Source organism: Bactrocera oleae, chromosome 5 (genome assembly GCF_042242935.1).
Source record: "Bactrocera oleae isolate idBacOlea1 chromosome 5, idBacOlea1, whole genome shotgun sequence".
Taxonomy (NCBI): Eukaryota; Metazoa; Arthropoda; class Insecta; order Diptera; family Tephritidae; genus Bactrocera; species Bactrocera oleae.
In genome coordinates, this window is record NC_091539.1 from 33,684,779 (window position 1) to 33,705,613 (window position 20,835).

The 20,835-nt window shown below is 34.9% G+C and overlaps 2 protein-coding genes across 2 annotated transcripts in view; one reads left to right on the plus strand and one right to left on the minus strand.

The window, feature by feature from the left end:
* The window catches only part of CycD (cyclin D), a 179,982-nt gene extending 167,502 nt beyond the window's left edge, over nucleotides 1-12,480 (plus strand). The window contains exon 5 of the mRNA XM_070109593.1: nucleotides 12,393-12,480. Coding sequence (XP_069965694.1) covers nucleotides 12,393-12,431 — 39 coding nt within the window. The 3' untranslated portion in view covers nucleotides 12,432-12,480. The remainder of the gene's footprint in view (nucleotides 1-12,392) is intronic.
* The window catches only part of LOC106618280 (gamma-aminobutyric acid receptor subunit alpha-2), a 33,520-nt gene continuing 23,459 nt past the window's right edge, over nucleotides 10,775-20,835 (minus strand). Inside the window, exons 2-11 of the mRNA XM_014235968.3 lie at nucleotides 16,651-16,947; nucleotides 16,077-16,567; nucleotides 15,829-15,989; nucleotides 15,642-15,769; nucleotides 14,518-14,600; nucleotides 14,251-14,453; nucleotides 13,935-14,183; nucleotides 13,674-13,868; nucleotides 13,357-13,522; nucleotides 10,775-12,516 (exon numbers count right to left, since the gene is read on the minus strand). Coding sequence (XP_014091443.2) covers nucleotides 12,371-12,516; nucleotides 13,357-13,522; nucleotides 13,674-13,868; nucleotides 13,935-14,183; nucleotides 14,251-14,453; nucleotides 14,518-14,600; nucleotides 15,642-15,769; nucleotides 15,829-15,989; nucleotides 16,077-16,567; nucleotides 16,651-16,947 — 2,119 coding nt within the window. The 3' untranslated portion in view covers nucleotides 10,775-12,370. The remainder of the gene's footprint in view (nucleotides 12,517-13,356; nucleotides 13,523-13,673; nucleotides 13,869-13,934; nucleotides 14,184-14,250; nucleotides 14,454-14,517; nucleotides 14,601-15,641; nucleotides 15,770-15,828; nucleotides 15,990-16,076; nucleotides 16,568-16,650; nucleotides 16,948-20,835) is intronic.

Consider the following 20,835-nt stretch of genomic DNA (forward strand, 5'->3'; position numbering starts at 1 on the left):
TTTCAAAATATTTGCTGTTATCCTAAAATTAAAAAACTAATCAAAATTTGTGCTGGAAATACCATTTTCGAAAACTTCTTTGCTTTTCTATGGGGGTTTCTAGTTGAAAGTTGCATTAAAGTCGTTTGCCGAGGTTTTTCTCCTATTTTTGGCACAAAAATATTCTCTCCGAGTTTCAATACTAGACCTCATATATTGTCACTGGGGTCCACATATTTGGTGTCTGGGTTCTTGAAAAGTAATAGTCCAATTTCGACAATTTTTGGGCGTTGGGCCCATCGTTCAATTTTTACACCGCCTCCTATAAAGAAATTCCCTACTATCTTAGTTGTGAGTTATTGCACTTTTCGCTTAGAATTGATTGTCTCAAGTTGTCCAGAATAATTCAGCGTCACTATGCAAGTCGAAATGATCTACCTATGATTTTGCATCTATATAAACATTGGGCTGCTGGGAGGCATTCGGTGAGTTCCATGTCCAATCAATTTTTTATTAAGGAAGTGTTTTTGACTACGCCAATCTCATGCAGCCATTTTGCAGTGAGGTCTTATCATTGATAACGTTGACTCGTACGATTCCAAAATAACGAATAGAAGATAACTCATGACATTGCTATTTTGAACACAAACTGTAATATTTTCTTTGCCTTAATAAGTTTAGTATAAATTGACGAAAAATTTGAAAACCTCTTCTAACAAGACAAGATCGGCGACGGTGTCAGAACATCTGAAGTTAAAAACACTACAGATGTAGTTTAAGCAATCCATCCGAACGAAACTACTGTTAAACACTGTCAATTGGGCAGCATTCTTCAAAATTCTTTAGAGAACCGCTGCAACAACCAGTTTAAGCATTTCTTGTTAGCTCACATGTTGGGTGTTTCCCTAGCTGTTCTCTTTATAGCATTTTTCTACTTAATCTTTGTAAAGATGGTACAAAAGTTTGGTGGATAGTATTATTTACTTAAAAACATGTTTAGTTCTAGTTGAAGTTTTAAACACAATTTTTGCAATCAGAGAACTTCACATCGGTTACCGTTTCCTTTTTAAAGAAGTGAATACCACTGAGTTTACTTACCCTTTGTTGTTTTTCGATCGGTTTGTTTTTTGAAACACAAAATCTCATATCGATGGATCAAAGCACCCATACAAGTATATCGACAAATCACCTAGAATCTGTCACAAATCTGTTGAGGTGACTATTTAGGATTTCAGCAAGCCCGAATAACTGAAGATAAGGATTCAAGATGCTCCAACCTTAGTTTTGCGAAATCCGGGCCAGAAGATAACCGCACGGAGACAGCTTCCCCTGTCTAATATTATTTGGGTGGAAGTGTCCTTTCTAGCCAGTTTATCAGCTGTGCCAAATATAGCTCCTTTGTTTCTGGTATGAAATCCGTCCGTCCGTCTGTGCAAGCTGTAACTTGAGAAAAAATTGGGATATCATAATGAAATTTGTACACGTGTTCTTGAACAAAAAAGTAAGTACCAGTTCGTAAATGGGCGTAATCGAACCACTACAACGCCCAAAAGCCACCATTAATCGAAAACATATAAAACGCCATAACTAAGCACTAAATTAAAATATAAAACTGTAATTAGTACACTGAATTTCAGTAGCAAGTGGCACCTGTGGGAAAAAATTTGGAAAAAATGGGAGTGGCCTCGCCCTCTAATAAGTTTAATGTATATACCTACCGATAGTGTTAAAATAGATGAAACGGATTATAATCTCGCCCTCTCCCTATATAACGGTTTTATTAAAAATTCTAAAAGGGCGATAAGTCAATGCTTCAGAAACATAAAATTTTACATCCGAGATGGTAAAAGATGGCTTTATAGGATTTGGTGTCACCCCCACTTTTAAGGGGAAATCCATATCTCGGATTTACTCGACCGATTTCAACCGAATTCAGTATGTAGTATTACCCTACATTACAGTGTGAAAAAAGATAAAATCGAACGAAAACCACACTTACTTCCTATATAACACAAATTTAAATTCTAATATTTTCCCTTTCCAGTACAGATACAAATCAAGAACCAATCAATGTATGTACTTTTTGCCGAAAATATCGGTCAATATGTGCGATGTGTATTGAAATTCGAGGAAAATTATTCTTTGATAATTATATAACGATTTTTAAACTTCTAGTTGCCTTTATAACACTTACATTGGCCAATGTGCTAGTTATTTTAATCAAATTAAGAAATCGTGTATTTCTAATAACAATATATCTTTGTGCCTAAACTGGATAAAAACGGGCGAAAACATGTCTTAACCCGCATATACCTGATATTCAAGATTTTGAACGTTCGCCTGACTTTACTCCAATATATACTATTTATAAAATTGCTTAAAAACAAGTTTTCAAGTATACCTGAGCAGTGTGAAAAGCTAACGGGCTGATTGCATCATCCGTTACATCCGTTTTTCATCGCCCAATAATTATACTCTCGCAACCTGTTGCTACAGAGTATAATAGTTTTGTTCACCTAACGGTTGTTTGTATCACCTAAAACTAATCGAGTTAGATATAGGGTTATATATATATAAATGATCAGGATGAAGAGACGGGTTGAAATCCGGGTGACTGTCTGTCCGTCCGTCCGTCCGTGTGTGTAAGCTGTAACTTGAGTAAAAATTGAGATATCTTTATGAAACTTGGTAGACATGTTTCTTGGTACCGTGAGACGGTTGGTATTGCAGATGGGCGTAATCGGACCACTGCCACGCCCACAAAACGCCATTAATAAAAAACAAATAAATTGCCATAACTAAGCTCCGCTATAAGATACAAGACTGTTATTTGGTACACAGCATCACATTAGGGAGCGGCATCTGCAGTTAAATTTTTTTTTTTAAGTGGGCGTGGTCCCCCGCCCCTAATAGGCTTAATGTGCATATTTCCTAAACCGCTAATGCTATAATAACAAGCAACTGGAAGCAAATTTTTTTAGCACTTCAATTGACGGTGTGAAAATAGTTGAAATCGGGTGACAACTCCGCCCATTCCCCATATAACGGTACTGTTAAAAACTACTAAAAGCGCGATAAATCAAGCACCAAACACGTCAGAGACATTAAATTTTATCTCTGGGATGGTATAAGATGACTTTATAGGAACCGCGTTCAAAATTAGACAGTGGGCGTGGCACAGCCCACTTTTAGGTGAAAACCCATATCTTGAGATCTGCTTAACCAATTTCAACAAAATTCGGTACATAACGTTCTTTTTATATTTCTATGTTATAGTGCGAAAATGGGCGAAATCGGACTACAACCACGCCTATTTCCCATATAACACCATTTTCAATTCCATCTGATTCTTTCACTTTCCACTATGCATATCAAGCAACAATGATTATATCGGGGTAAAACTTTGCGTGAATAATGCGTTTAAAGTATGCCACCTTGTGACCAAAAATTGTCTGAATCGAACCAAAACTGTTCAAGCCCCTAAGTACTAAATATTTGGACCCCAGTGCCTATAGTTGACCTTCTACCGAAAATATCAGCCAATCCACAAAGAAACTCAAACGAGTATACCATTTGACTTTGCGAGAGTATAAAATGTTCGGTTACATCCGAACTTAGCCCTTCTTTACTTGTTTTGATATAATGTTTGCTGACGGGAAGAAAAATCTAGTAATAAAACTAAGTATGACATTCAAAACAAGTTCATATGAAACCAAATTTGATTGTAATCCATTCAGAATTTCGTCAAACAATGAAGTTGAACCCTTTCGCTACATTTTTTAATATTACCAACACCTGAAGGTATTTCTTCGGCTATGGCCCTTGCAAGTTGTAAGAGTATCAAATGATCGGTTATGCCCTTCCTTACTTCTTAACAGTAGCTTTTTATTTTTAGGAGAGAGGTTACTAACAACAAAAAAAGCCTTAAAGCAACAGAGTTTTTTACCGTAATTTGTTTGAAGTCTTTTTATACTCTGAACAGGGTCCATTAGTTTGCTATAAATATACCTTAGTAAAATAGCTATATGTGCAAAAATTGTATAGGTTAGATCTTGTATTTGCATATAACGGCGTATTTTTTTGAGTAAAAGCTGAATATTTCAATAGGACAACGCACACATACATAAAGCAAAGCTTTTTTCGAAAGACATAACATCCCGTTGCTGGAATGGCCCGCCCTTAGTCCGGATTTCAATCCAATAGAGGATCTATGGGGCATCCTTTCTGAAGCTGAAAGAAGCTATTGTTAAAGAAGGAGTTGAAATTGATATAACAACGCTCGAAAAGTTGGCAAGTTCAATGCCCCACGACTGCAAATGGTTCAAATTCACAAAGGCCAATCTATTTCTTATTAATATAAGCATTAAAACTTGCATGAACAGGAATTTTATTTTTCAACAAGATATCTGGTCAAAAATGCGCTTTTGCACATATGGCTGTTTTCTATGAACAAAATTAATTAAAGTTTTTATAAATTTAATATTTTTGTTTTTATTAAATATATTTATGTTCTTTGATACACTACTTATAAAATTTTTTTAAAGAAACATATCATAAATAAAAAACAAAGTGTTGAGAAATAACATTATAAAAACACATAGTACAAATAGCTACTTTACGATATACGATATATGGGTGTTTCCATCCAAAATTTTTTTCGTGCAAAACAATTTTTTTTATTTTGTGTTTGTATTTTATTTTTTTTAAGGCAAAATATTGGACATGTATTTTTTTATTTCGACTCAATATAAAAATTTGGAGCTATGCATTTTTGGAAGAACTGGTCCATTAAGTTTGCCATAAATATATATGAGTCCTTCCATCCATAATTTACGATCTAGTATCGTTCATAATAATTTATTTTGTGTTCTTTGAGGCAAAATATTGGACAACATGAACAATTTTGGAGTTAATTTTCAAAATTTCGAAGATCGTAAAAAGCTCTTTTAAAGATTTGCGTACACCAAGAAAATCGCTTATTAGAAAAATAACTAGCCGTGCTATTTTTTAGGAATTGCTATTTTTTTCTCAGCTTTCCAATGAAATATAAGTTAAATTTTTTTGATTTTTTATAAATAAAGGTACTTTTTAAAACAAATATATATTTTTTTAATTTGGAACTATTTTAGTTCATTTTTTTTTTATTGAAAAATATACATGATGATCTTAGGCAAATGTTTAAAGGTACTTTTTTCGAGCGTTGAAATTATGTAAGTTTATTACTCCAAACTTTTTCAAATTGTATCGTAATAAAATACGTGTTCATACCCAAACTCCCAAGGGATCATGTGTATTTCAAACAGTTGTTTCTACAGGTGAGTTTTTGAAATAATGGAAATTCCTCTTACAAAATTCTACATTAAAATTGAACATAACAAAAAGTAAATATTCAATAGTAATTTAAATATTTGTCAATTTCATATATTGATTATTTAAATCCTCAACTGTCAGCTGGCACTTTGAGATATGTTCTTTGCTGTATAATTCTTTATGAGTAATATTTTATCATAATGGTACTTAATAAGTTTTAATGTGTGTGAGCTAGTTAAAAATATATTTATTATTGCACCTATAGATATATATAGATGAGAGTCAACATCAGTTAAAATGGTTTGTTATTAGCGCGGGTGTCAGGATAACAAAATCTCAAGAAGCAGTAATGGCGAAGATGTATGTGATTTAGATGGGTTCCTATTCAGAAGGCTTTATAAGTATAAAATAAACATGCGTACATATGTACATAGGCATTTGATATTATTTACTCGTCTGATTGCCACCCACATTTGTATTTATGTTTACGCATATTTTTAACTCGAGTGTGAGTTTTTTGCGCATATTTACTTAAATGCAAATATTTGTTGCTAATCAGTGAGAAAGCTCAAAAGTAAGCGATGAGTGAAAATAAACATGTCATACGCGTTATTATTGCTGACCGAAAAAATTACGTCTCTAAAATATTTTTATTTATTGTATTTAAAGCAAATTATAGCCGTTTTATATGCTCTTGTTTACAAGCTGTGTTATGTATTGTGCAGTAAAAGGAAACTCGATTTTATGCAGTGTAAATAAAATTTCGAAGTGTGAACCTAACGCAATCCAAAGTATTTATTTAATTACAAACATTTACCTTTTCAATTATTTCGGCTTGATTAATCTTGTAATAATGTTAAACTCAAAGGAAAGAGTAAAATGTGATGACATAAGAGTGTTAAGGGTTTTGATATTTAATATATTGGTTTCCTGTTGTTGTTTAGTACGCAATAACCGATTTTATATACTGTATATTGAGTTGATACTGCTACTATACCATCTAGTTTGCAGATATGTTTACAATTCTGTTTGGGGGGTCTATCAAAGACATTAAATTTTATATCCAGAAAGGTGCAAGGGCTCAAGTATACAGCCCATTTAAAATTTAGACGATGGGCGTGGTACCGCCTACATTTAGGTGAAATCACATATCTCCGGAACTATTAGACCAATTTCAACCAAATGCGGTACCTAGAATTCCACTGCCGATCCTATATAACAGTGTGAACATGGGCGAAATACCACTACGATCACGCCTACTTCGCATATACCAAAATTTTTAACTTTATATGATTCTTTCACTTTCCAGTATATAAATCAAGACGCAATGAATATAATAGGGTGAAACTTTGCAGGAATAGTGTACTTACAGTGTGCCCCGTTATGACTAAAAAATATCTAAATCGAACTAAAACTGTTGAGCCGATGGTTCCGAATATGTGAAAACTTGTCCTAGCCCCAAATAACTAATCACAGAATTTTAAAATGTCCGATACAAGTAAATGATGTTATATGAGGTACCTTAAGAAAACTCAGGGAGCATTTTATTCTGTTAATAGTTTGTTTTATTGCCAAAAATAGAAAAATCGGGACAATATTAGCCTTATCTCTCATATACCTAACATAAGATTTTCAAAATTCCGGTTGGTCTTATCTTATCCTAGATATCTTAGCAAAATTAACTGAGCGTATAGTGTTGGTTGCACCATAGTTTAACGTTTGGATATACTATAGTTAAAAGCCGAAAATATGTGTATTTAGTCTACGAATTACCCCAACTCCTAAATACTATACATATATATTGATTTTCATTATTCTAACGAACTTTATGGGAAACATGTTGTTCATTGTGTGAGTTATATATGTATTTATAAAATTGCTTGAAAATATGATCTCAAGTATATCTTAGCAACGTCAAAATTAACTCAATCAGACCATTCCTTTCTTTGTCCCCAATATATGTAGCCTATATAATAATTTTCAACTTTCCAAATGACAAAATGTGTGATACTTTAATAAAATTAAATGAACAAGTTCTCTAAAAATTGTGTGGGAATATGATTGAAATTGGTCTTAACTTTGGTCCAAACTTTATATCTCTAACGCAACTATTCGCATACATGGTATAACAATTTTGATTTTTTAAGTACCAATGAAACCAAAAATGTGACTGATCGCTGATGTCGGAAACAAATTAGTGTAATTTTAATGATTGCTTCCGTGTTTTTCTTCGCATAGTAATTTGCCATAGTATACAGAACATAAATGTCAATTTTACGGTTTTACTTTGACAGCTGGTTTGTCAGCTTTATCTCTTTGAGATCTTCTGAGTTGAAATATATTAATCTTTAGATTATAGCCATTTTGTATAAATGCTGAGCAGGGCTTTATATCAGAGATGTTTATTAGTTTTTTTTAATTGTAATTTGCACGATTTTTTTTTTTTTAAATAAAATTTAAGCTCTTAGTAGAGTGCTTTAATTTAACATCAAGCTAAATATATTTTTGCTCTTTCAAAATAAAATTAAGTAAATTCGAGAAGTTAATAAAGACAAACATTGTTTCAGTTTAATTTCAATTTTATTTCTCTAAAACCAATCAACAACATTAATGCAACAATTTATTTCTATGTTAATATAACTAATTAATTTTTAATTTTTAGATCTGAACTAGTTTAAGGGCTGCGCCAAAACGAAGCAAAACACTTTTTGTTTAAATTGGTGTTTTCTATGAAAAATATTTAATGTTTGGTGGAATGTACAAGGTGCAATTCAAAAGTTTCAGGACTTTTATTAAAAAACGAATATTATTTGTGTTTTTTTTTTAAAGTGATTGGTCGCCTTCAAAATAGTCTCCTTTCGCCTGAATACAATGTTTTGCACGTTCAAGAAGATTATCGAATGACTTTTTTAGGTCATTTGTCGGTACAGCGTTGAGGATGGCGGGCGTCGCCTTTTGGATGACATCAACGTCAGCATATCGGTTTCCTTTCATGGCCAAATGTAGTTTTCCGAAAAGGTAGAAGTCGCACGGTACCATATCAGGTGAATACGGGGAGTGGTTGATTGTTAAAATTTGATTTTTGGTCAAATAATCAGCCACATGCGTCGATCGATGAGACGGCGCATTATCGTGCAACAAACGCCAACTTCCATCTTCGCGATATTCGGGCCGAATGCGACGAATACGTGCTACCAAGCGCTTCAAAACTCCAAGGTAGAATACCGCATTAACGTTTTGGCCGGGTGGAACAAATTCTTTGTGGACAATACCCTTGGAATCATAAAAACAAATCAGCATTGTCTTCACTTTTGACTTTTCCAGGCGCGATTTTTTTGGTTTTGGCTCATTTCTCATATATGTCCTCACGATCACTTTGAAAACGTTTAAACCACTCGTAAATACGGCTACGGGATAGGCAATCATCGCCATAAACTAGTTTCAGCATTTGATGAGTTTTGGTAAAAAGTTTTACCAAGTTTAAAACAAAACTTAATGTTGGCTCTTTGTTCGATGCTCATTTTCCGACCGACACTACAAATGTAGCGTCACATGTAGCGCGATATCGCTGCTGTTATACAAGTCAGCTGTTATATAAATTTTATACGACAACACTGAAGAATACACAATTGAGGGATAACAATTTCAGACAGATGGCGCCACAAGAAGCCGTGTTGTTTAAAAAGTCCCTCCTTTTGAATTGTACCTTGTACCAATTATTTTTGAATAACAAAGATCTTGCGGAGAGCAATTCTCCCGAATGCTCCTAGTGCTTTCTCATCTCGGTTCGTCATCGTCCAAGTTTCTGCGCCATATAATAGGATGGGAATAATAAGAGACTTATTAAGCGTAATTTGTGTTTGTCCTGAGGGTCATCTGCTTCTCAATTGCCTAACGATCCTAAAGTAGCACCTGATGGCAGGAGCTATTTTGCGCTTGATCTCCATTGGAATATTGGTGGAATTTGTGCTGATTCCGAGAGGTACAATTTCCTTAGCTTTTTCAAATTTATATCTGCCAACGGTGTCATACGACAGACACGAGGAATCTTTGTGTGTGGCTTCAGGTACTTTGTTTTGCCTTCGTTCATTACGTGTCCAACCTCTTTCGCTTCTTTTTCCAGACTTGTATATTATTATTAAAATAGTTTCAAAAAAAAAAACCTTAAAATTGAAAAATCATATTAAAAAACAAAAATTTTTAATTACAATTTGGCTTTCATTTGGCACAGGTTGTTAACGCTAGCTATGTACATCTTCTTCTTCTCGTATATATGTTAATAAAAAATATGCGCATTTTCACTGATAAATTAGTTTAATTCAAGCTTTTGTAAATATATATATATTATATTTTTATAATAATTATGTGTATGCTTTACTTACAATTATATAAATATTGACTGTTATATAAATTATTATTATCGCTACATTGGCTAATTATAATGTAAAAGAAGCTCGTTGTTTAGTTATTGCTCATGTTATGTTAACTATATCCCTTGTTGGCGTTTTTTTTTTAATTTTTAAAAAAAATTTTTATATAGTAAATTGGCGAAAAAATATTCAATTTTTCATTTGTTGGTTTAATAGACTTTTCGTACTAACTTTTTATAAATTCATAACCTTATTTTTTGTGTGTACATATGTATGTGTGTTTATAGCTTGTGATATGCTCTTCTTTCTCAAACATTGATGTATGTAATTTCCGACCGACACTACAAATGTAGCGTCACATGTAGCGCGATATCGCTGCTGTTATACAAGTCAGCTGTTATATAAATTTTATACGACAACACTGAAGAATACACAATTGAGGGATAACAATTTCAGACAGATGGCGCCACAAGAAGCCGTGTTGTTTAAAAAGTCCCTTCTTTTGAATTGTACCTTGTACCAATTATTTTTGAATACGTTTAGCAGTTAAATCCACTAGTTATTTTCAAAATGCCTATTTCAGCATACATATATGTATATCGAATGTACGTACAATTGTGAATATTCTCCGAAAATTTGAAGTTGACCCGAAAAATAGTTTCGGAGAGATGATTGTGTTTGTAAGAATTCTTTAATCTTTAATCTTTACTTTAATCGTCTTCCAAAAAGGTTTTTTAGTAAGACTGTTTTCAGGTTGGTGAGGAAAATTTCTCCGAAACGACCTTGTTAGATATATTTGTCAAGTAATGCTCGAAATACTAAGATTTCTAAAACTAATTTCAATTTTTTAAGCCATTCTGAAGTGTAAATTGTTTACAAAAAAAGACTTTTTTGGGACATCGCCAAAAAAACTAAAATTTTGACTAGTACTTCAATCATTATATGCGTTCAATCTATAGTAATGTTAATTTTTTATTTAATTTTAGATTTGATATACTTTTAAGCAGACAAATTGTGTCCACTGCAGACACATCTTTTCGGAGGTCCTTCTGTTGATCACTACGGTATCAAGGGAATCCAAAAATTTTCAATTTATTGAATAAAATTTGTGTGAGGCCGCAAGACAAAATAAATGGTATTGAATTATTATTTATCATAGGTTAGAAGCCTGAAGTGTTTTGTTACAAAAGTACAAATATTGCTAATAATTTTTAAACGCTCAAAAATATTTGATTAATATTCTGATTGTAGAGGAGTTCTTTATCTTTTCTCCTTCTTTGGCACTAAAATCATCTGTCGGTCTGGGCCAAGAGCACAAGTGCAGGTAGGTCGCTATGCACTTTGTCATTGCATTGGATGCGTGGGCGCCCTTGCTTCTGTTGTCCACCCAGTGGTCTTAAATCGATGAAGCTTTTCGCTGGAGTACCATATCCTATGCTGACGGCATGGTCTAATCAGCGGATTTGTTGTATTTTTATGCGTTTAACTTTAGCTGACCATTCGTCCCGTTTGGCGGAACAGTCCGGATTCTGAGTTAAGCGTCCCGGGCTTAGAAATAAAAAAAAAAAGAAAAATGAATTGGGAAAAATATGGTCACCTTAGTTTAACCCCGTAAAACACATACAGTTCGTGGTTCCATCTTCTTCGATGTTCATCGCTCACGCGCTACAAAGATCTTGCGGAGAGCAATTCTCCCGAATGCTCCTAGTGCTTTCTCATCTCGGTTCGTCATCGTCCAAGTTTCTGCGCCATATAATAGGATGGGAATAATAAGAGACTTATTAAGCGTAATTTGTGTTTGTCCTGAGGGTCATCTGCTTCTCAATTGCCTAACGATCCTAAAGTAGCACCTGATGGCAGGAGCTATTTTGCGCTTGATCTCCATTGGAATATTGGTGGAATTTGTGCTGATTCCGAGAGGTACAATTTCCTTAGCTTTTTCAAATTTATATCTGCCAACGGTGTCATACGACAGACACGAGGAATCTTTGTGTGTGGCTTCAGGTACTTTGTTTTGCCTTCGTTCATTACGTGTCCAACCTCTTTCGCTTCTTTTTCCAGACTTGTATATTATTATTAAAATAGTTTCAAAAAAAAAAACCTTAAAATTGAAAAATCATATTAAAAAACAAAAATTTTTAATTACAATTTGGCTTTCATTTGGCACAGGTTGTTAACGCTAGCTATGTACATCTTCTTCTTCTCGTATATATGTTAATAAAAAATATGCGCATTTTCACTGATAAATTAGTTTAATTCAAGCTTTTGTAAATATATATATATTATATTTTTATAATAATTATGTGTATGCTTTACTTACAATTATATAAATATTGACTGTTATATAAATTATTATTATCGCTACATTGGCTAATTATAATGTAAAAGAAGCTCGTTGTTTAGTTATTGCTCATGTTATGTTAACTATATCCCTTGTTGGCGTTTTTTTTTTAATTTTAAAAAAAAATTTTTATTTAGTAAATTGGCGAAAAAATATTCAATTTTTCATTTGTTGGTTTAATAGACTTTTCGTACTAACTTTTTATAAATTCATAACCTTATTTTTTGTGTGTACATATGTATGTGTGTTTATAGCTTGTGATATGCTCTTCTTTCTCAAACATTGATGTATGTAATAGTATATTTATTGCTTTCTTGTCTTTTGATTAATTTTTTGAGCATGATTGTTCCTTGGGATTACTATTTATTTTTTAACCTTTTACCGTTGACCAGGTGAACTCTTTTTTGTACATTCCGTATGCCAGCCAATAGAGCAGATTGAAGAAAGCAAAAGACATTGGGAAAGCAACACGCGAAACTCGATCTATCAGAGAGACGCTGTTCACATAGCGGCTACCTGTCAAAAATATTGGAAGAAGTTTTATAAGTACATACATTACATGATATATCAAAATTCATAAAACTTTTCCATAGAAACTTTTGTCTTGAATATTATACTTTGTATTAAGCGTCTAATATACATATTTTATAACACTTATTTGGAACCTGAGAGGCTCTAGAAGTTTTTGGTTTCACTGCACCAAACTCTTCCAAATTAAATTGATAATATCTACATCAGTTCATTAATTCTCAATATAACCGCATTGAAAGATCTGTGTTACATAAAAATTCCAGTCTCGAAAAAATTATATATATATAATATATATTAAATATATATATCTATGAGTGCACCAAGAAGATATACTCGTAATCATTTCGCACTTATTTGTTTAGTTATGATAAAACTCCTCCAATAATAGTTATATTGTGTTTCGATTTCCATTAGTTTGATATCGCGTAATCCACCCTACTCACAATAGTCTATTTTAGAGCTTAACCCTTATGTTAGTAATCGGGTATCCGGGTACCCCCTGCGGTGTATTTGTGTCAATAACTTTAAAAAAATTCAACATTTCATTTTAAGCTCTCAAATCGTCGTTTTTTAACTTAAAAGAAAGCTACTTGTGAGGTAATTTTTTTATATTTTGTTTATTTTATTTTTTTATTATACGTTGTTATTTTTCTTTAAATTGTCACTGACTATTAATATTCGAAGAAAAAAATGTTTAGAAACAATTTCTTTTAATAAAATAAACAAAATAATAATACCACTTAGATCGTGGATACCCAGGTACCCGGTTGTTAAAAGACGTCGGTAAAGTTGGTTACTAACATAAGGGTTAAGTATAAACATTACCTTTAGTCACTGCCGCATCACGTTCTCTCTGTCGTCGAAATTTGTCATCACCTATTAGACAAAGCCACATTTGTTTGCCCTTTGATATAACCGGTGGCTCCGTTTGTGTGGTTCGTTCCATTGTAGAGGCATGTGAGGACGGTGCTGGAAAAATTTGTGCGGGGTCCTAAGAAAAAATAAAAAAGTACGTTTTTCGGTTTTAAAAATGTACGAATAAAGGCTTGGAGAGTGTTTTCATCATAACAGTAAACATATTGCTCGTACAGTCTTCAATCGATGTAAAGGCCCTTTCTACTTAATGTAAAACTCAAACTCACATTATAAATAGGGCAAATCATAGCGTTGCGTTTACAGAAGTTGCTAGCCAAAGGATGCGGAATTTCACACACGGACTCATTACTATGTTTTATCGAACAACTTTGTGCCTCTTCTTCGCCTTCGTCATCGTCAGCGACACCTTCGTCAATGTCCTCCCATTCATCCTCGCTTATGGGTATCTCACCGCTGCCCACCTTTAAGGTTATTAAAACCAAAAATATAAAAAATGCTCCATGCATCGGTATTAAACATTTTCTGACTTTTGTAAAATAGTGCACACCCGCAAACTCGAGCAACGTCGCAATGCAATACAGAAAGCTCATCAAGAGAAACCAATCCAAAGCAGTGGCGTATTTGACTTTTGGCAAATCGGTGCGCGAATCCAAGCTAATAGTGGAGAGTGTGAGTACAGCAGTCACGCAGAGGCCCACACGATCACTGGTGGCTTCACGATGTATCCAGAAGGAGACCCATGACAGCACGACGATCAATATGCAGGGTACGTAAACCTATAGAGAATAACTGCCTTTAGTAAAGTGTTTTTGCTTTGGTTTTGTCTTCTAAAAAAATATTTGCCTGAATGAGAAAATAGCCTGTGTGCCGTTTGAGGTTGAAGGCCACATGCAGCACGGAGAAGTCTCCCTCTCGTCTGGTGTAGGTAAAGTTACGGTGTTTCATGCTTATCAAATCGAATTGATTCAATGTCATGCCGGGTACAAATGACACCGCATCGTCCTCACCCTTCCACTCGTAGACTAGTTGGCGATTTGTATAGCCGTCTAGTTTTTATACAAAATTATTATTTACATTTTTTTTGTGCAAAAGTTTGAAAATTTTACTTACAACTACCGATTATTAATGGACAGGATTGTAGATCCATCGGAAAGTTTTTAAGTTCCATGGGGCATGTCGCTTTTATTGTTAGTCTGTCAATGGATAATATATATTTTATATTATTTTTCAAAAGTTTGTTTTAAACTCACACAATATTTGTATAAAAAGGGTTTGATGATACATTTACTCGCAATTCGGTAGACATAAGTCATCAGAAATTAATTCTATTTAAGCTAGGCTTAGGATAGTTGAATTGCGGAGCATATTTGTTCTTGATTGGGTGTAGGGTGGGTACTAGCTGAACCTGGTCTGAAATAATTATAGAGCATACCTTATGCTCTACGGGTTCTGAATTGTTTATCATTAGAAAATAGAGCTAAGTATCTTTTTAATTTACTTGAATCTTCTTCTTCCTTTCATACTTTTCATAAAAATCAAATGAAGTTTTACGAAAAAATACTAGAAGATCTAATTTTATGTGTACTTTTAGTATAAATGATACTGTCCAAATCAAATCTAGTCCAGTTGTATGAAAACAAATTTTGACATAACTATAAAGCAAATGGATTAAAAATTTTTCGTTTTATTTACAATTTGCGGAAACTTTCTGGTCACAATCTACATTTATTTTCTCTCTCTATTGACCTCTTTTCTCTTCATTTTCTCTTTCTCTTTCTATTTTCTCTCTACCAGTCTCTGTCACTTCGTGTGACATAATTGCCATAAACTTGAATTCTGAGAAACTCAGACCCATTTGTATAGGTTTGACAGTAACAATCGGTCTAACAATTTAACTCCGGCTTAAACTAAAATCCTGCAAGGTCGGAAGGTCGGAAAATCTTGCTTTTTCCGGATAGTAACACCAATTTAGCCGCTTAGCAAGGGTATTACAGAGATATTTGTCCTTTCGGGTAATTGGAGTACTGCCCTCCAATCTTTAATTTTATGAATATCGATTAATCGGTTTATTGCCCACTTTCCATTCAAGCAGAGAATAAAGTATGTATATACATGTCTCATATCTCATTGTTTTTAAATATATTTTCAACAATTTTAAATAATATATTTACTTTCCAAGGGGTTATTTTTATTGCAATTATTTTTCCTTTAGTTAATTTTGTTTTAATACTAACCTCATCGAGTATAGGATACCGCCATTTTGATCCAGGCGCAGTAACTTATTTGGCACAGTGATTGTATGTATATGAGAGTGCTTTCCATTGAAGAAGTACGTGTCCGGACGCCAAATTTTGTCCAACATCTAGGAACAAAAGTTGAGTAAACATTAAACTGAATTTCTTTTGTTATTACTATTATTACCTTAATACTGAGTGATAGACTTTGTATTGGCCCTTGGAAGCTCAATCGCTTGTCATGCCAATACTGCCGAAAGTAGCAGTCCATTGAGTAGTCCATATCCAGCTCCGACACGGGACCCATGCTGCGTATGAGAATGTTGGTCCGCACCACGGTTGGAATGCCTGCATATAATCATTTTATTTAACTTAAGTCTATGTGTATTACCGTTACGGCGTTTCAAAGACACACGCGCTTCGAACAGCACTCACCTTGTCCGTGCGTTGGCAGCTGTGATTGCTCGTAGCTTTTAAGCAGATTCTCCAAAATGATGGAAATGTTGCGACTCAACATATCCGCCGATGCGGTGCGTTTCCGCATGTTTGTTGCTGTTGTCACATTAGTGTCCACACTTGCCGTTGTTGTAGCGACAGGCGGCCACGTTGTGCTTATGTTGCCGCTGGTGGCTGTGGCGTGCGGAGTGTGGTCCGTGGCTAGGTCCGACAAGCGCTTGAAACGCTGCGCGCTGCCGGCGGCACTGTGGACGTCGAGTTCGGGCAGCGCGCGGAAGGATTCGTAAATGCGTGCCACTTGCATTGCGCGTGTGATGGTGGGCAGTTGTTGTTGTTGTTTGTCATTTTGTTGTTCATATCGTTCGTTCTGCATGCGCTCAGTGTCGAAAGTGGCAGCAGTTTTCGCTGCGCCCTTCGAAGACATTTTTGCGGACGCTTTTAAGCTAAAAGCCACATTAGGCGGCAAAAGGCTGCACGGATTTCAAGCGAAATATTTTCGGAAAAATTTTATATTTTAAAACTTGTTTGAGCTATTTTAAAAGCGCAAATTTACCTCATCATCGGTGTCAACGCGATGTCGATGCTGTTATTTGTGACGTAAGCATGTTGATCATAAGTGGTTGCAGAGATTGGCGCTGTGTCCTCTTTTCGTCTACTTGTGCTTGTTGTTGTTGTTGCACGGGGTTTATAATGTTCACTTTTCTGGTCATTGCCTTCCTTAAGTGCCATTTGCTTATCTATGGCTGTAGTATCATTTGCTGTTGTCGTTGTTGCTAGTGTTGTTTGATTTGCATTGGCAGTGGGTACACCATGGCAGTGTAGTTTCATTAGACCCACAAACATAACTAGGCTGGAAATGAGAAATTTTGGTGGGGGAAGAGGTCCACTCTAAATTAGGTATTAGGTTCAACCTTCAATTCAAATTAAGGTTACTTAATAACGAAAAAAGATCTTTTATGAAGATTTTTATAGGACAGTTTGTATGACAGCTATATCGTATGGTCCGATATCAGCGGTTCCGACACATGACTACTTTGGGAGAAAAAGGGCGAGTGAAAAATTTCAGATCGATATTTCAAAAATTGAGGGACTAACTAGTTCGCGTGTGTACAAACAGACCGACAAAATTGACTCTGCTCGTTACGCTGATCGTTTATATATAAATATTAAATTTGAGAAATTCTTCGACGTTTTCTTCTGGATATAACAAAATGTTGTTTGTTTTAAGAGCTCACTGGCAAGAAGACTGCATCGTTTGGGAAATGCGGTCCTGGAATGGACAAGGTGTGTTCAAAAGTAAACAGTATAAAAGTAACAAAGTAAACTCTAGTGGCGCCATCTATATGTCGACTAATTAGAATCTGCTATCCTTTATCGACTTCCAGTAAAAATTTCATGACATTTCATCTATTGGAAGTGAAGTTATCGCGTTTTAAGTGTCAGTATGTTTTTGTCATCGGTGCGAAAATGAGCTTCGAACAAAGAGCCAACATTAAATTTTGTTTTAAAATTGGTAAAACTTTTACCGAAACGATTCAATTGATGAAACTAGTTTATGGCGATGATTGCCTATTCCGTAGCAGAGTGCACGAGTGGTTTCAACGTTTTCAAAGTAGTCGTGAGGACATAAATGAGAAATGAGCTGAAACCCAAAAAATCGCGCCTGGAGAAGTCAAAAATGAAGACAATGCTGATATGTTTTTATGATTCCAAGGGTATTGTCCACAAAGAATTTGTTCAACCCGGCCAAAACGTTAATGCGGTATTCTACCTTGGAGTTTTGAAGCATTTGGTGCGCCGTATTTGACATGTTTAGCCCGAATATCGCTGCAGATGGAAGTTGGCCTTTATTGCACGATAATGCGCCGTCTCATCGATCGACTCTTGTGGCCGATTATTTGACCAAAAATCACATTTGTACAATCAACCACTCCAAATATTCACCTGATATGGCACCGTGCGACTTCTACCTTTTCGGAAAAATGCATTTGCATGCGGGCAAAAACCTGTATTAAAGGGGAATGAGATTATTTTGAATAAAATTAATTGATTTTGCCGATAAAACCATTTATTCTGTCTTTTTTTTTAAATCCTGTTTACTTTGGAACGCACCTTGGGATGACAGCCATCAGTTAAACGAAAACACCTTAGTAATGAATGAATCCCCCTATTTTTAAAGAAATTCTATTTAAAAAACCTGTTAGCAACTAGCGAATATGCAATGTATCTAATGCCTCTTTAAATAAGAAAATCCAATGCCCGGTATATTGATGACACCCCACAACCAACATTCAAATGACAAAAGAATAGACAAGGATGGATTTGGTGGCCGTACCAAATCTGTTAATTGCATTCATAGTTTGTGTTCGAACTGGTGGAAGTGTTCGAATACTTCAATATACTCCTTTGAAGACTCTACAGCAAAAATCCGTAAAAAGTTGGATAATTTTCGCCTGTTCTCGATCAAAAAATAAAGAAAAAGTGGTTAAATAGTATGCTATAATTAGTGAAAGTCTGTCGTTATGACGTCATATCTGGGTTCCACATATACATAATTCTTTCTTCACGACTACAGGTAACGTTTTATCGACCTCTTTTCGGCCTATAATATGTATCAGGTGTGTTTTTTCGAGGTATAGAACTTTAAGTTGGCATTACTGATCAAGATGGTGACCGATTTAACAGCTGTCAAGTGATTTATTCTCAGTTTGGTTTGGCAATTCATCATAAATGGACTCACGCCTGAACAACTGGTTCTGTGCGAAATACGTATCACGCACTACGTTCATTTTATCGTCGAGCGCACTTCTGGTTGAATGGCTACGTCAACAAACAAAACTGCCGCATTTGGAGGTAAGCTAATCCTCAAGTATATGTCAAAACACCGTTACATCCGCTTTATGTGCTGGTGGAATCATTCGTCCGTACTTCTTCAAAAACGATGATGGCCAGAACGTTACAGTCAAGGTGATCGGTATAGAGCCATGATTACTAACTTTTTCATTCCTGAATTGAACAACCATGATGTCCAGGAGCTGTGGTTCCAACAAGACGGGGCAACATGTCACACAGCTCGTGCCATAATCGATTTATTGAAAGACACGTTTGGTGACCACCTAATTTTACGTTTTCGACCTGAAAATTGGCCTCCAAGATCTTGTGTTTGTTGGAAAAAGTCATCGAAAATTGGACGTCCAGTTTGGACTACATCCGAGCCAGCCATTGCGGTCATATACCAGAAGTCATATTTAAAATCTAATGCCACAAGATTATCCTTCCGATAAATAAAATTCATGTCAATCGAATAATCCATCGTTGTTTAATTGCAATTTAAAGTTCTATACCTCTAAAAAATAACACCCTTTAGTTGTACATTGCTTAGGAAACTTACAGGAATCTGCAACTACCAGATCATCATAATACAAAATCGTTTATGTTTCATAGGCGGAATCATACAGGTTACTTATGAAATACCAATTGAATTTTGTGCTCAAAATAGAATGTGGGGCATAAATTTGGTTATCCTTAACGCCTAAGAAGTAGAAAATTGATAAATTAAGTTTGACTTACTTTTTAATATAGCACTTTCTTGGCTGCACTTTTCATCATGGTATCTTTCTTTACGAAATTTCTCCTAACCCGTTTGCTAACATTTACTCAGTTCCTGTCGGAAGCTCTTTAATCTACACCCAACGGAAGTTGCTGAGTCGTGAACTGCTTGAAAGTTATTTAATGTCTTGAAGTGGCATGCACGTAGAACCTAAACTACTCGTAAATGAGGGTGTCACAATGAAGAAATCACATGTCTTACAAGAAGACAGAACTCATAGGAAAATTTTAGTACCATGTAGTAAAGTGTTGTAAAAGTACAAACCACCCTTGGTTGGTTGGTTGATTGAAAAGGGAGGCGCAGGAACGCTGGACCGCAGGCGGCCATTATTAGGCCCATTGTGCTAACGCGTGGTAAACAAGTTAATCCTTATCCAGAAACTCCCTGAGTTTCGTTAAAAGCCTAATTGTTTTTCACGCCAGATGCCTAGCATTGGGAGCCGTTGAATATATCCCGTCTTATCCTGCTGAAGGCTGGACATTCTCAAGGATAATGTTCCAGCGTTTCATGGTCTGGGCAACTTAGATGAATTGTGTTCTCAGCAGCCCCCGAGCGGGCCAACTGGTCTGCCTATTCGTTTCCTTCTATTCCTCAATTACTGGGTACCCAGATTATATTAACCGAGTTACCTACTGAGAGATACTAACTAGATATTACATGTTCGCATATACAAACATAGTGAGACTTATTATTGGCGCTACGGATAGCCTTAATTGCCTCCTGGCTATTCTATCTGCAGCGAGATAGGTATGAAAATATTTAGTTATTAAACAAAGTTTACATATTTTTAATACACAATATTTTCTACTCTAGTTACAGGATCTGGACCGTTATTGATAACATTTCCTTCAGAGAGCTTTTTTTTGTGTGTCCAATCATCTATTGGTGAGGATTATTATAAAAACTATCGGATCATTTTTTAGTTCGTAATTTACTTTGCCCAAGAATCAAAAAAGTTTCTACCAAGAAAAAATATTTCGGGTTCCACCTTTTGGTGTTCTTTGGGTGGAGTCTTAACAGGTCTTGAAATTTAGTTAGGATGCAAACATACTCAGAATTGACAGTCATGAAAGAGATATCAGGTTATCTTATCTCCCTTGCTCTATCATTTCTCATTCTGTCTCTTGC